The sequence below is a fragment of the Neoarius graeffei genome, chromosome 22 (genome assembly GCF_027579695.1).
Source record: "Neoarius graeffei isolate fNeoGra1 chromosome 22, fNeoGra1.pri, whole genome shotgun sequence".
NCBI lineage: Eukaryota > Metazoa > Chordata > Actinopteri > Siluriformes > Ariidae > Neoarius > Neoarius graeffei.
The window spans coordinates 7,109,983-7,124,474 of NC_083590.1; the positions used below are offsets into that span (position 1 = coordinate 7,109,983).

The 14,492-nt window shown below is 41.4% G+C and overlaps 1 protein-coding gene across 1 annotated transcript; it reads left to right on the forward strand.

Annotated features, from left to right (window-relative positions):
- Positions 1–3,119: 3,119 nt before the first annotated feature.
- Positions 3,120–7,148, forward strand: LOC132870271 (complement C1q tumor necrosis factor-related protein 6-like; the record flags this gene model as incomplete). The annotated part of the gene is made up of 3 exons (XM_060903910.1): positions 3,120–3,267; positions 4,621–4,748; positions 6,820–7,148. Coding segments are annotated over 3 exons (570 nt in total), but the record flags the coding sequence as incomplete, so codon positions are not given.
- Between the last annotated feature and the right edge of the window lie 7,344 nt (positions 7,149–14,492).

Sequence of the window (14,492 nt, forward strand, 5' to 3'; positions counted from 1 at the left end):
TCTGCTCCCCGGGTGCTCTGGGCTGCCCACTGCTCTGGGTGTGTGCGTGTGTTCACTGCTTCAGATGGGTTAAATGCAGAGGATGAATTTCACTGTGCTTGAAGTGTGCATGTGATGAATAAAGGTTTCTTCATTATTCGTAACCACTTATCCTGTACAGGGTCGCGGGCGGGCTGGAGCTTATTCCAGCTGACTATGGGCAGGGTTCACCCTGGACAAGTCGCCAGGTCATCACAGGGCTGACACAAAGAGACAAACAATCATTCACAATCACACCTATGGTCAATTTAGAGCCACCAATTATCCTAACCTGCATGTCTTTGGATTGTGGGGGAAACTGGAGCACCCGGAGGAAACCCACACAGACACGGGGAGAACATGCAAACTCCACACAGAAAGGGACAATCACATTCATTTATGTATAAAAATCTTTGACCAGGATCACAATGCTATTTAAAAGTAGTGTGTAAATTAGAGCAACTGAGAAAATAAAATGACAGTTCCAATGTAATTCTAGTTATAACACCACACAATAAAAAGGAAAGTGAGATTGAATGGTAAGACTTTAAATGGACTCTAAATTTCATATCACACAAGACATAGTAACAATAATAATCTATACTTACCCTTTTCTAGTACATCACAGCATCAATTCAACATATATTATAGAGGCCCTAAGCTATGGAATGAATTACCTCTCCCATTAAGATCCATATCTTCCCTCTCACTCTTCAAAAAGCAGCTTAAAATACATTTTACTTTTTCACGAATCCTCCAGTCATTGCATCTACTCTCTGCCCTCTCCATTGCCTCACTTCACTTTTATTTATTTATTTTGTTTTGTTTTTTTGTGTCTTTTTGTGTCCTTTTTCCATGATTATTATCCCTCCTTGATGTTTCTTTTCATTATGTACCTTGTCTCCTTATTATTCACTTACATTGTTTTGTTTTGTATCTTGTTTCTATATTTTCCATTTTACAATGACTATTTTGTACATTGTCTCCTTACTTTTTAAACTTCATTTGTTAGCCATCATCATAATGATTGATGCTGATTATTGATAGGGGTGGGACTCTTGTACAAGCCCTTCGGGCTTCATTCCCTCCTTGCACCATTGTTCTTAGGAGTGCTAAATAAATAAACCTAAACCTAAAACTCTACATTTAAAGGACTTTGCTCCTTGTGACTTTGAACTTCAGTTGGACTTTACAGTTTAGAACTTTGGACCTGTCTTAGACTGTACAGCTTGGCACACTGAACTTGAGCTGGACTCAACAGCTTAGAACTTTAAGCCTCAATTACACCCCGCCATGCGTGCTGCTACAGGTGGTCTACGGTAAAAAATTTGGCAAAACCGTGCTTGAGACTTGCACGACACTTGCGTGTGTTCAGCGCCATAGAAGGTCACAGACTGGCTGTGGAGACTTTTGGTCCTGCACATGCAAATTACGGGTCTTGCGACAAATCAAGAATGCATACACTACATATGGGACCCGTACTCCTTTTGTACACCTGAACCAAGTCAGCAGCGCGGCTAGTAGGGGCTTTTTGTGATGACAGTAAGATGCACGAGTGACGCACGGTCATTGTACGAGTGACATGCCTCAGAAGTACTACACAAGTATTCCACACTTGCTAATTGTGTGGCCCACAAGACAATAAAAGATTAATCCTGTCTTTGTGCTCTGTAGATCTTTGTATTTCTCAAAAGTAGGGCCTATTAGTGTTTATATGAAAGAATATAAATGATTATTTTGATTAATATTCACAGTTTTCAAGGTGAACCTCGAAAAAACTCTCTGATCCATATCCATCCATTATCTGTAGCTGCTTATCCTGTTCTACAGGGTCGCAGGCAAGCTGGATCCTATCCCAGCTGACTACGGGCGAAAGGCGGGGTACACCCTGGACAAGTCGCCAGGTCATCACAGGGCTGACACATAGACACAGACAACCATTCACACTCACATTCACACCTACGGTCAATTTAGAGTCACCAGTTAACCTAACCTGCATGTCTTTGGACTGTGGGGGAAACCGGAGCACCTGGAGGAAACCCATGCAGACACAGGGAGAACATGCAAACTCCACACAGAAAGGCCCTCGCCGGCCACGGGGCTCGAACCCAGGACTTTCTTGCTGTGAGGCGACAGTGCTAACCACCATGCCGGCCCCTGATCCACATCCAATAAACAATTCACATTAACTGAGCTGAAATCGACACTCGCATTTCTGACTTCCGTTTTTTTTAAATCTCATTCTGACCACTAAGATCTCAATAATTTTCATCAAAACAATGACAGTTATATTCTAAAATAGTTATTTATTTACAGGAATCAGTTTGATTTGAAAAAATAAGTGGGTAAAGCTCTGAAAACTCACTTCAAAGTCTCCCGTGAATGAGAACATCAAAACTAGCAGAGGAAAAATTTAGCTGAATCCTTCATCAGAAACAGTGAGAGCAAGAGAACATCCCTATAAAAGTTATTTGATTGATATTGATGAGTAACCTAGTGGGAAACCAATCAGAAGAGAGAGAGAGAGAGAGAGAGCCTGACCACTTTGCCGTGACTCAAAAAGAAAAGCACTGGCAGTTTCCTGACATCACGCAAGCAGAGTTTTTACTCTGTTGTACTGACTTCAACCTGCCGTTACTCCCAAAGTACTCAACAGATCTTAACCAGATACATTTCTTTGGAAAACCGAGGTTATAAGCTTTTTAATGAGAGTATTCACAATAGAAAATATTCAAGAGTTAAGCAATGACAGATTTGGAAACTCAGATGAGCGTCTGCATGCACAATTTTCACACCACGGCCAGTGAGCATCTGATACGCTGACTTACAAGGAATCCTAGGGCTCTGGACTTGACTATACTCTAGAGATTGGATCTCTCAACTTGGACTCAACTCAGGCTGTACAGCTTGGGACTCTGGATTTGACTCCGATCGTACAACTAAAAGTACTGAACAACTTCTGACTTGACAATTAAGACTCCGTGTATAGTGATACCGTTTGAATGAAATATCCATGATGTTCAGTTTTATGAAATGGAATTGATTATTTTTTACATCATGGATTGTCTGTGCAGGTTCAATCATGTGTGCATCTGTAATTGTGTCCCCTGGCCCTCTCCGTGCTTCAGTTGCCATGTCACCACTGTTGTGATGATGACTTTCTGCCAGACGAGGCCCCCAGAACACTACTATCAGACACACCAGCCATGCCTGAAATCCGCATGTACATCAAAATGACCATTCTGAAAGGTAATCTTAACATTTTGAGATTTGAGTCTTGTGGGTTAAGCTATCAGAATGGGGGTGGTAATAGCAAAAGTGAAGTCATTTAGCAAATATTGCCAATCCACACACAGCAGAAATTCTGGATTACCTGGAGTATGCCACATCTAAATCCTGAGAACTAAACTCTTAAATCAGTCTGTGGGAAAGAAAGTGCATGTCAGTGTTGATGATGGAACCTGGTGGAGGAGACACTGATTTGGCAGAGAGCATCAGCATGACTGGTATTTCTCATTCTGTGCATGGTTGAGCATATAGGAATGTGAATGTACTTCTGTAAAATCTTTGTGTGTGTTTTTGTGTGGATATGCTGGAAACTATGTGGATAGGTGTGTGTGTGCGTGTGTTGGGATGAAATCTTTCATCTTACCAATTGTTTTATTTACTATCTTATGTCTTGGAATTAAAAAAAAAATCAAATCTAGGTTTTGTTTGTGTCTTGAGGGAATTTTAAAGGTATTGATTTACTGTGTTAAAAACACATGAAAACTAAATAACCCACAAAAAGTTTGCAAGCTGTTTTACAAACAGGATCTGTTGTGTCTTTCACATATTCACACCACTGCTTTAAAGAACGAGAACTCACCATGGTTGTTGAAGTTGCGTTTCACATGTTCTCCCTGTATTTGCATGGGTTTCCTCCAGATTCTTCCATTTCCTCTCAAAAGCCTGCCAGTAAGTGGATTAGCGACACTAAATCACCCCTAGGTTTGAATGTGTGTGTGTGCCCTGATGTCAAAGTCAAAGACTCTCTCATGCCAGGATCTGGTCTTCCCAGTCTCCTGTCCCAGTACTAACCAACTCTTTAAGGCGTATGGGTGCAGTGCTGATCTCCGTTTCCATAGCCCTCAGCCTCTCGCCTATACAGCTAGGGTTACAGTGTGTGTGTGGGGGGGGGGGGGGTCCTCTGGTAACCGCGAGAGTTTGACTCCCCTACTCGCATGTATATTGCAGCGTGACTTGCCAGATGGCAGTAGGTATCATTTTTATGATGGTCTTTGGTATGACCCAACCACGAGTAGAACTCGCAATCTCCTGGTCAAGAGGTGGACACACTAACCACTAGGCCAACTCACAGTTGTGCCCTGATGGACTGATATCATATCTAGGGTGTATTACTGCCACACACCTGTTCCTGGGATAGGCTCTGGATCTCTGGATCCACCCCGACTAGGATAAAGCACTTACTGAAGATGAATTGAACGAATTGATTTTTACATTTTGTCTTTGTCACCTTCTCATCATGTGCATGTGATTTGTTTACATCATTGTTTTTTGTAACGTACTTGAGCATGCTCGTGAAACTGTGCACATATTCAGGCCTCAGAACTCAGAACTACACATTGAAGCACCATTCAGACAAACGCATTGAACTGGTGTACACAGCATCGAGTTTGCCGAAAATGGAGGGTATAGAAAATACAGTCTTCTTCTTCAGTCCACATGTTGTATTCCATGATGTTTTGTGTTTAAATGAGAGCGCTTGTGTTTAAAGGCCTGGTCCCACAACACTGACAACTATAACTGTACCTATAACTCCAACTCTGACTCTCCTTCTGCCTGAGTTTAGTTCCAGTCTGGAGCAGAAACACCACAACTCTAATCACCACTATAATATCGCTTGGTCCTGACACTCAGGGAAATAAATGCATGCAACTTAGGAATAGTCATGGAAGTTTTTTCCAAGTAGTAGCACATTATTCTGGGTCATACTGTACAGCTTGGACTCTAAAACAACCCATGCACACACTCCGGTGGCTGATAAAATACGGATAGGTCATGGATTAGGGGAATATAATAAAAAAGGATACAAAATACGGAGTGCTTATGGATTTTAATACAGATGCACCACAGAGGCTAATAATTTACAGATTGGTCACGGACATTTCAGTATATTACAGATTGGTTACTGATTTCATACGAATGATGCATCACAGATGAAAAATTAAGAAATCTAAAAGAATTAAATGTTTGGACTGCCGAAGTTCATAATTAAAATATCTTACCTCCATTTATATCTCATCTCATCTCATTATCTCTAGCCGCTTTATCCTTCTACAGGGTCGCAGGCAAGCTGGAGCCTATCCCAGCTGACTACGGGCGAAAGGCGGGGTACACCCTGGACAAGTCGCCAGGTCATCACAGGGCTGACACATAGACACAGACAACCATTCACACTCACATTCACACCTACACTCAATTTAGAGTCACCAGTTAACCTAACCTGCATGTCTTTGGACTGTGGGGGAAACCGGAGCACCCGGAAGAAACTCACGTGGACACGGGGAGAACATGCAAACTTCACACAGAAAGGCCCTCGCAGGCCATGGGGCTCGAACCCGGACCTTCTTGCTGTGGGGCGACAGCGCTAACCACTACACCACTGTGCCACCCCCTCCATTTATATGTTTACTTTATTAATTTACTATTGCTCTTTCATGGGGGGGGGGCAGCACGGTGGTGTAGTGGTTAGCGCTGTCGCCTCACAGCAAGAAGGTCCGGGTTCGAGCCCCGTGGCCGGCAAGGGCCTTTCTGTGCGGAGTTTGCATGTTCTCCCTGTGTCCACGTGGGTTTCCTCCGGGTGCTCCGGTTTCCCCCACAGTCCAAAGACATGCAGGTTAGGTTAACTGGTGACTCTAAATTGACCGTAGGTGTGAATGTGAGTGTGAATGGTTGTCTGTGTCTATGTGTCAGCCCTGTGATGACCTGGCGACTTGTCCAGGGTGTACCCCGCCTTTCGCCCGTAGTCAGCTGGGATAGGCTCCAGCTTGCCTGCGACCCTGTAGAACAGGATAAAGCAGCTACAGATAATGAGATGAGATGAGACATGTAAACTGTTTGTATTGTATTGTTTGTATTGATTCTTTGTTAGACCAGCCGACTGTCGGCGGGGAGCTGTAGCGCGGCCAGCTGCGCCTCGCCCATGAGCAGGGGGAGGAGGCGCGCCATGTGCTGTTCCACCGGCCAACCTCATGCCTCTGCTGCCTGCTCAAAGAGAGCGGGGAAGGCCTCGGGGTCGTCATGCAGGCCCATCTTCATTAGGGTGAGGTGGGGAGGGCCCGCGGCGGTGGAGGTGCCAGACCCCGCCGAAGCAAGTAGGTGCCGGAACGCCTGGCGATCTTCCAGCTGCACCAGCACCAGGGCCTCGAACCTTTGCTCCTGTTCCTTCTGGAGGGCGACCAGCGCCTGGTGCTGGCTCTGTTGGGCCGTGGCGAGGGCATGGATCAGGTCCTTGAAGGGGGAGGACCCCATGGGGCTGTTCTCTCCTGCGCTCCGTCCCAGGTTTCAGCACCACTGTAACAAGTGTTCTAGGTGGGTGGAGCACAGAAGCACGGCAGGCCAGAACTGAGTTCTCAAAAAAACTCTTTTATTACAGCTTTTCAGCTTCACACTATACGCACACAAGTCCAGGTTGGGTAGGAGCTCCCTTCCTCCGCTCTCCCTCTCCTCTTATAGGGTGCGGTCACTGGGGAAGACACACAAACCCAGGTTAATTCCCATCAGGTGCAGTGATTCCGCCACTTACCTTCCCTGACTCCACCCTCCATTCACAGACCGACGCTTGACCACACCCCCGCTGCCACAGAGATCTATGTGCACATCATGCAGAATGAGGAAGCATGCACTCTGGTGTACACTCAACCTGTAGAGCGCTCCATCATGCAGAGCCAGAGCATCCTGCTGACCCTCCAGCTCAACGACGAGGTGTGGGTGCGACTGTACAAGCGTGAGTGCGAGAATGCCATCTACAGCAACGATGTGGACATCTACATCATGTTCAATGGATACCTCATCATATCCAACACAGACTGAGAGAATCAGGACTATGAGGGGTTTTGAAGTTATTGTTACCTCATTCTCAAATGATTTATTCCTCTTACATCACAGCAATTTTCCAACTATTACAGTTTTTTTATTTATTTGAGAATGTCATACTTTTTATCCATTTATAGTTATATTTAATGCTGTAGGACACCCATGAAACAAGTTAGTTTCTTGTTCCTACTCACATTATAGCAGCTATAAAGAGTCACAGTCTCTCTTTATCCTCTCTTGAAGTTAATAAGAGAAAAAAATTGGAGCTTGTTCCATCATGTTACTGAGAAGCCACAATGAGACGTAAACTCCTCTGTCCTGAAGATAAAGATGAGAAGTTTTTATTGTTTTTTGAAAAATATATGGTGATTTTAAATTTAGTGCCAGCAACACGTTTCAGAAAAGTTGGGCCCTTGCCACTTGGCGATTAATTTGGAGCTCGACGTGGGCAATAATATGAGCGCTTTGTCACCCAGTGTGAACTCTCTAAGGTGCATGCCCCGGTCATACAGCTGGATTTGACATTCTTGTGCCTGCTGCAAATTCTCCTGGGTTAGGTGCGTGAGGGTGTGGAGTTTTGGGCGCAGGTCAAGAATGTATTGGATTTCATTTTTGCTAGGCAAACGTCCCTCTTCCCAATTTTCCCATAGCACGTCCAGAATGCCACGCGGCTTACGCCCATATATGGTAATAATTCAAATGGAGAAAACCCCATGGAGGCTTGTGGGACCTCTCGTACTGCGAATAATGAGACTGAATTGTCAACAGGTCAGTAAGATGACTGGGTATAAAAAGAGCATCCCAGAGAGGCTGAGTCTCTCTGAAGTAAAGATGGGGAGGGATTCACCACCATGTGAAAGACTGTGTAGGCAAACAGTGCAACAATTTGAGAATGATGTTCCTCAGTGTAAAACTGCAAAGAATTTGGGGATCACATCATCTATGGTCCTTAATATCATGAAAAGATTCAGAGAATCTGGAGAAATCTCTGTATGCAAGAGACAAGGCTGAAAACTGACATTGGATGCCTGTGATCTTCAGGCCCTCAGGAGACACTGCATTAAAAGCAGACACGTGTCTGTAGTGGAAATCACTGTATGGGCTCAGGAACACTTCAGAAAACCATCGTCTGTGAAAACACTTCATTACTGCATCCACAAATGCAAGTTAAAACCAGATATAAACAATATCCAGAAACCCCGCCCCCTTCTCTGGGCCCGAGCTCTTTTATGATGGACTGAGGCGAAATGGAAAACTGTCCCGAGTTCTGACGAATCAAAAGTAGAAATTCTTTTTAGAAATCATGGACCCCATGTCTTCCAGGCTAAAGAGGAGAGGGACCATCCGGCTTGTTATCAGTGCACAGTTCAAACGCCAGCATCTGTGATGGTATGAGGGGGCATTAGTGCACATGACATGGGTAGCTTGTTGTAGTGAATCCCTGATGTGGGTGGAGTACAGAAATACAGCAGGTGGGAACTGAAGTTCTTACAAACTTTTATTCCTATTATATATCTCATCTCATCTCATTATCTCTAGCCACTTTATCCTGTTCTACAGGGCCGCAGGCAAGCTGGAGCCTATCCCAGCTGACTACGGGTGAAAGGCGGGGTACACCCTGGACAAGTCACCAGGTCATCACAGGGCTGACACCCTATTTTTATTTATATATATATATATATATATATATATATATATATATATATATATATATATATATATATAAAATCTATCTTTTCAGCTATCTCACTCCCACACACGCACACACATGCATTCTGGTCGAGAGAGTCCCTTTTCTCTGCTCTCCCCCTCCTTTTATGCTCCGTCCCTGTAAGACACACACACACATTAATTGACAGCAGATGGAATGACTTAGCCACTTACCTTCCCCGACCCCACCCTCCATTCACAAACTGATGCTTGGCCATGCCCCCACTGCCACACTTGTACATCTAGGAAGGCAGGATTAATGCTGAATGATATATACACGTTTCAGAGCAATATGCTGCCATCCAGACAAAATCTTTTTCAGGGAAGGCCTTCCTTCTTTCAGCAGGACAATACCAAACTGCTTTCTGCACATAGTAAAACTGCATGGCTCCGTAGTAAAAGAGTCCAGGTGCTAAACTGGCCTGCTGCAGTCCAGACCTGTCTCCCATTGAAAACATTTGGCACATTATAAAGCGCAAAATATGACAAAGCAGACCCTGAACTGTTGAGCAACTGAAATTGCATATCAGGCAATAATGGGACAACATTTCTCTTTTAAAACTACACCAATTGGTCTCCTCAGTTCCCAAACATTTACAGAGTGTTGTTAAAAGTAGAGGTGATGCAACACAGTGGTAAACACGCCCCTGTCCCAACTTTTCTGAAATGTTTTGCTCACATCAAATTCAAAATGAGCAGATAGTTTTTTAAAAACAATAAAATTTCTCAGTTTCAACATTTGATATGTTTCCTTTGTACTATTTTCTATGAAATATAGGGTTTCCTTGATTTGCAAATTGTTGCATTCTGTTTTTATTTACAGTTTACACAGCATCCCAACTTTTTTGGAATTGGGGTTGTCTATGCTGATTTTCTTGTAAAGATAATATTCAGGATAATGAATATTATACGATCCAGTGGTAATAAGTCCAACATAAATATGAATTTTCTGTGGTTGGAGAGAAAACTAGAGTATATCTCTCCCAGAAACCTGCTCAGTTTTGAGAGAGAGAGAGAGAGAGAGAGAGAGTGTTTTCTGATCATGAGTTAAACAAGAAGTCTGTGGGTTTCTTATTTTAGATCTCCAGTTGAAAGCGAAACAGTAAAGGAGATGCATTCAATAAAGTCGAACTTAGCACTATAAAAAAGTGTTAGGGGAGAGCGGGGTAAGATGAGCCAGGGGGTAAGATGAGCCACCCCCTGTTTCTAAGAAACAGTAAACAAATGTGACCATGTGACCACATTCAAAGGGGGGGCGGGACCATTTATTTACACTTGTGGAGAGGAGCACCACATGTCAAACTAGGTGAGGGAGATATTTATAAAAATGTGTTTTTGTGCTTTCTAAGTCAATTCCATGTTTGTCCACAGTGAAGGTGATTTAGAGAAGACAAAAGTAGAATAATATTTAGACACATTAGGGTTAAGTTAGTGGCTTTCTAAGCTATGATATGAATGCTAATAAAAATAATTTTGATTAGCCTAATCCCCTTTATTAGCATTTTTCTACAAAATTGTGGCCACAGGGTAAGATGAGCCATTAGATGTGGGGCAAGTTGAGCCACTGGCTCAACTTACCCCATTGGTGGCTGAGCTTACCCAATATGGATGACACTTAAGTTTTCACATTTGCTGGTCATATATGACAACAACAACAACAACAACAACAAATAAACAAACAAATAAATAACATGTTAATATAAATAATATGTTTAAAACGTTTTTAATAAATAAAATAATGCCCTCTGTTATTACAGGTGTGCATGATGCCACACTCATACAAAAGAAAAACAGACAGGGCCGCACAGTCCCGTGCAGTTTTGGAGAGAGCCGCAGAGGAAGTCAGGAAAGGCAGGCCTGTTCAGGCTGTGGCGAGGGATATGCATTTGGACAGGATGACTCTGACTAGGTTCATTGAAAAGATAAAGAATGGAGAGGTAGAGACAGGTTATACCAAGTTGGTGAAAGTGCATTTCTTCATTGGCCAGATAATCAAATTGGATGTCTTCGAAATAGAGGCAAGATTTCTCAAAAGAAGCCGGTCATGCCATGGCTCTGCAAGAAAGCCAACCTTTGTCTTCAAAGAGAAAGATGAGGCTGTCCTGTCAAGACAGGATATTGTGAAAAAATTGCCCCGCCCCTTTACTGTTGGGGAGACAGCACGGAGGGAGAGGCAAATGGTGTTCCCTTGCAATTTGAACGCTTGGAACATTGAATAATGATGAAATGATTGATGGAATGATTGCTGCATGTTTTAGCAATGTTTTAACCTACTGAAAGAAATAAGATTTTTTTGGCACTGTTCTACTGTTTTAGTAATTTCTATAATATAGTATATCTCTCATTCCCTCTCTAACCATCCCTCTTTCTATCTATCTACGCATATCTCTCTCTCTATCCATCTATCTATCCCTCCCTATCCCATCTCGTTCTATCACCTCTCTCTTCATCTCCCCTTCTCTATGCAACGGCCCTATCCCCCACTTGATTGACTTGACTTGATTCATTGATTGCATTTCTAATAATAAAAGTTGTTTACTTTGTTAACCTAACATGATTTGTGTTGGCTCAGTTTACCCCACACAGTGGCTCATCTTACCCCGTGCATGGGGTAAGTTGAGCCACTTGACATTTTTTTTTCAAGAGGTAATATCACTCTAACCATAAGAGCTTATCAATTGTTTTTTGCTCAGATAGTAACAGTACACTTTGAAATTTGGTATGGTATGTAGACTGGAAGCAAAAATGGCTTTAACATGTAGTTATGATGAAAAATGTAAAAAGTGTCTCATCTTACCCCGCTCTCCCCTATACTTTGTAGTTTGATTTAGTTACATTTTAAAATTAGAATTAATTTTAATTAATTTTAAAGCCCAAATTTTTAAGACACAAAAGCATTGTGCTCTCTTTTACACATACTCTGGTTCAGGGTGTGCCAGTGTTTCATCATAATTGTGTTCAAGAGAATGTTATGATATCACTTTTTCTTTTTGTGTTACAGCATCATGTGCAACAGTGATTTCTTCATGGTGCTCAAATAAAATAAGGTGCTTAAATGTTTTACACAAATAGGCTGAGTACAAACTGGTGCTAAAACGCTTTGCATTTTAATGTTTGTTTTAATGCTTGTGTATGTTAAATATTATAATCAAAAAACAAAAGTTTGTAATAAAAATTTCTGAAGACTGACAGTGGGATTTACCAGTATATTTAGCAGTATACCAGTAAACCAGTGTGTTGTGTCTGGTGCTGTTTGAGGAAAATAATCAATGACAGCATGGTGTGATGAAGCAGAGTTACTGCGACAGCACTGAACTTGATTATTTTCCTATAGCTACACGTTCCTGAGTGTTTTTCACGATTCTTCTTCTGCCACAGCAACCTGTCAGCAATTATGTTTATTTTTATTTAAATAATGAGTGACATACATTTTATCCATTTATAGTTACAAATAATGCATTCATCAAGCAAACAAGTTCATTCCTGTTATCAGAACATGAGGAAAAACAAGGAACCTTTTATGATTTTTTAAAAATTATTTAAAAATAATTTATTAAAGAAACATAGATCATAAAGAATCGAAATCATACATTCTTGTCTGTATCCAGTGTACATAAATGACATCCAGCCTCGTACCAAAATTAACAGAAGCTCGAAATAATGAAGTGGAAACACACCTGAACTGAGATGCAAGATAGCAAAGACATAAATCGCTCAGTTAAAACAAGAATTGATTCGCTGTTACCTCACCGTTCTTTATTCAAGTTTCCCAAACATCAGCTTAAACATGTTGATCTATGATGCATCCATAAACATTATTATTCTATCTACAGTCACTGGATATGAGCAATCACGCGCTCTTATTGGCTACTCTACTACTAGGCTATCAGCTCATATAACATGAGTAGAGAAAAACAAAATGGTGGAGCATGTTGCTGAACCAACCGAGAATGAAATAAAAACTCTACTTGAAAACAAAAACACAAAAATACAAAAATGCAACAAAATATGGAATAAAAGTATTTGATGGTGAGAACATATGTTTTTTAATTTTTCAAGAATTATTATTATTGCATTTTTCACAAATTGCTCCTGTCATTTCGCCGGTTTATTTACATTCTAAGCGGAAATTATTTTGTCGGACTTTTTTTTAATAAATTTTTCATTTGTTGAATTTGCAAAAAATAAAAATGCTCCATTTTTCAAAATCCAGTGAATGTGGATAGAATAAAACAGTTATTCCACTCAATCTCATTGTACATGGATTATAGACAACTCAGTGCTAAGCACCTTGTCACCTATCAGCTCATGTACGACTCGATTTCGTGGAATAACTGTTAAATATTCAATTTGGTACTTCAGTAAAGTAGCTTGTGTCATGGCTATTAATCCTAATAAATGTATTTTAATTTGTTTATATTAAATAATAAATGTCATGACCATTTAGGGTTCGAAGCTGGTGTAGTGGATGCTCCATACACCAGCTAGTTGCTACACTAGGCATTTACAGTGAAACCATGGAAAACAGCAATGGTAATATCGAATCAGGGATGAGTACCAGCAACCAACATCCTATGTTCTGGGAGATTAGAGTAAGGTAAACACAATCAAGGCTGCGGAAACAAAGGGGTAAGACCAGGCCTTTTAGCTTTAATTACAACTTCATTTACATGGATCATCACCATCAATTGTTAAAATCCCTCTGAATGTGTGTGAGGTCAGGGTTCAAGATATTATTAATTAATTTCAGGCTTTAAATTGTCCTGTTGTCCTGGCAAATCATTTTGCTACTTTTTAGAAATAAATGGACTTAATGGGAAAAAGAGAGAGAAGTATGAGATAATTGTTTCTCTAAAATATTCAGGATATTTTCACTTCCGAAGATTCTTCTGAACACACACGCGCACACACACACACACACACACACACATATATATATATATATATATATATATATATATATATATATATATATATATATATATATATATATATATATATAGAGAGAGAGAGAGAGAGAGAGAGAGAGAGAGAGTTCAATCTCTGTCCTCTGGTTATGGTGAGCGTATTGATGTTCCATCTCATGACTCCTCTTTTCTATAACAAAGTGCTTTATATTCTTACATTTTTGTTTATTTCTATTGATAAAAAACCCATTAACAAACAAAAGATCAGTGTGGAAAGGACAGAACATCTCTTATGACAGGTGTCCCGGTGACATTTTTCCAGTGGGACGGTTGTCCCAGAGACAAAACCCAGTGAAAAGCTCAGATCCTGTTTCTGCTGCTCTTTCTGTGCAAAACGCTTGGGTGTTTTCTTGCTCTATAGTTGCCTTTGTTTAGACAAGAGTGAGGAGGAAGTCACCTCCTGACTGCCTGGCATCTCGCCGCTTGCCTGGGTAAAGGCCACTATCCATTTGCTTGGAGAAAGTCAACTAGCTACTCAGCTGAATAAAGACAGCGATTAGATATGTACCTGGATAAAGGCTACAAGCCAATAACCTGCGGAAAGGCCACTAGTTACTCATTTGATTAAAGATAACTAGCCACTCACCTAGTTAAAGGCCACAAGACACTTGCTTGGAAAAAAGCCACTATGCACTCACCTGGTTAATGATAAACTAGCCACTCACCTGGTTAATTAATATTTTTGTTATCTGGATATCA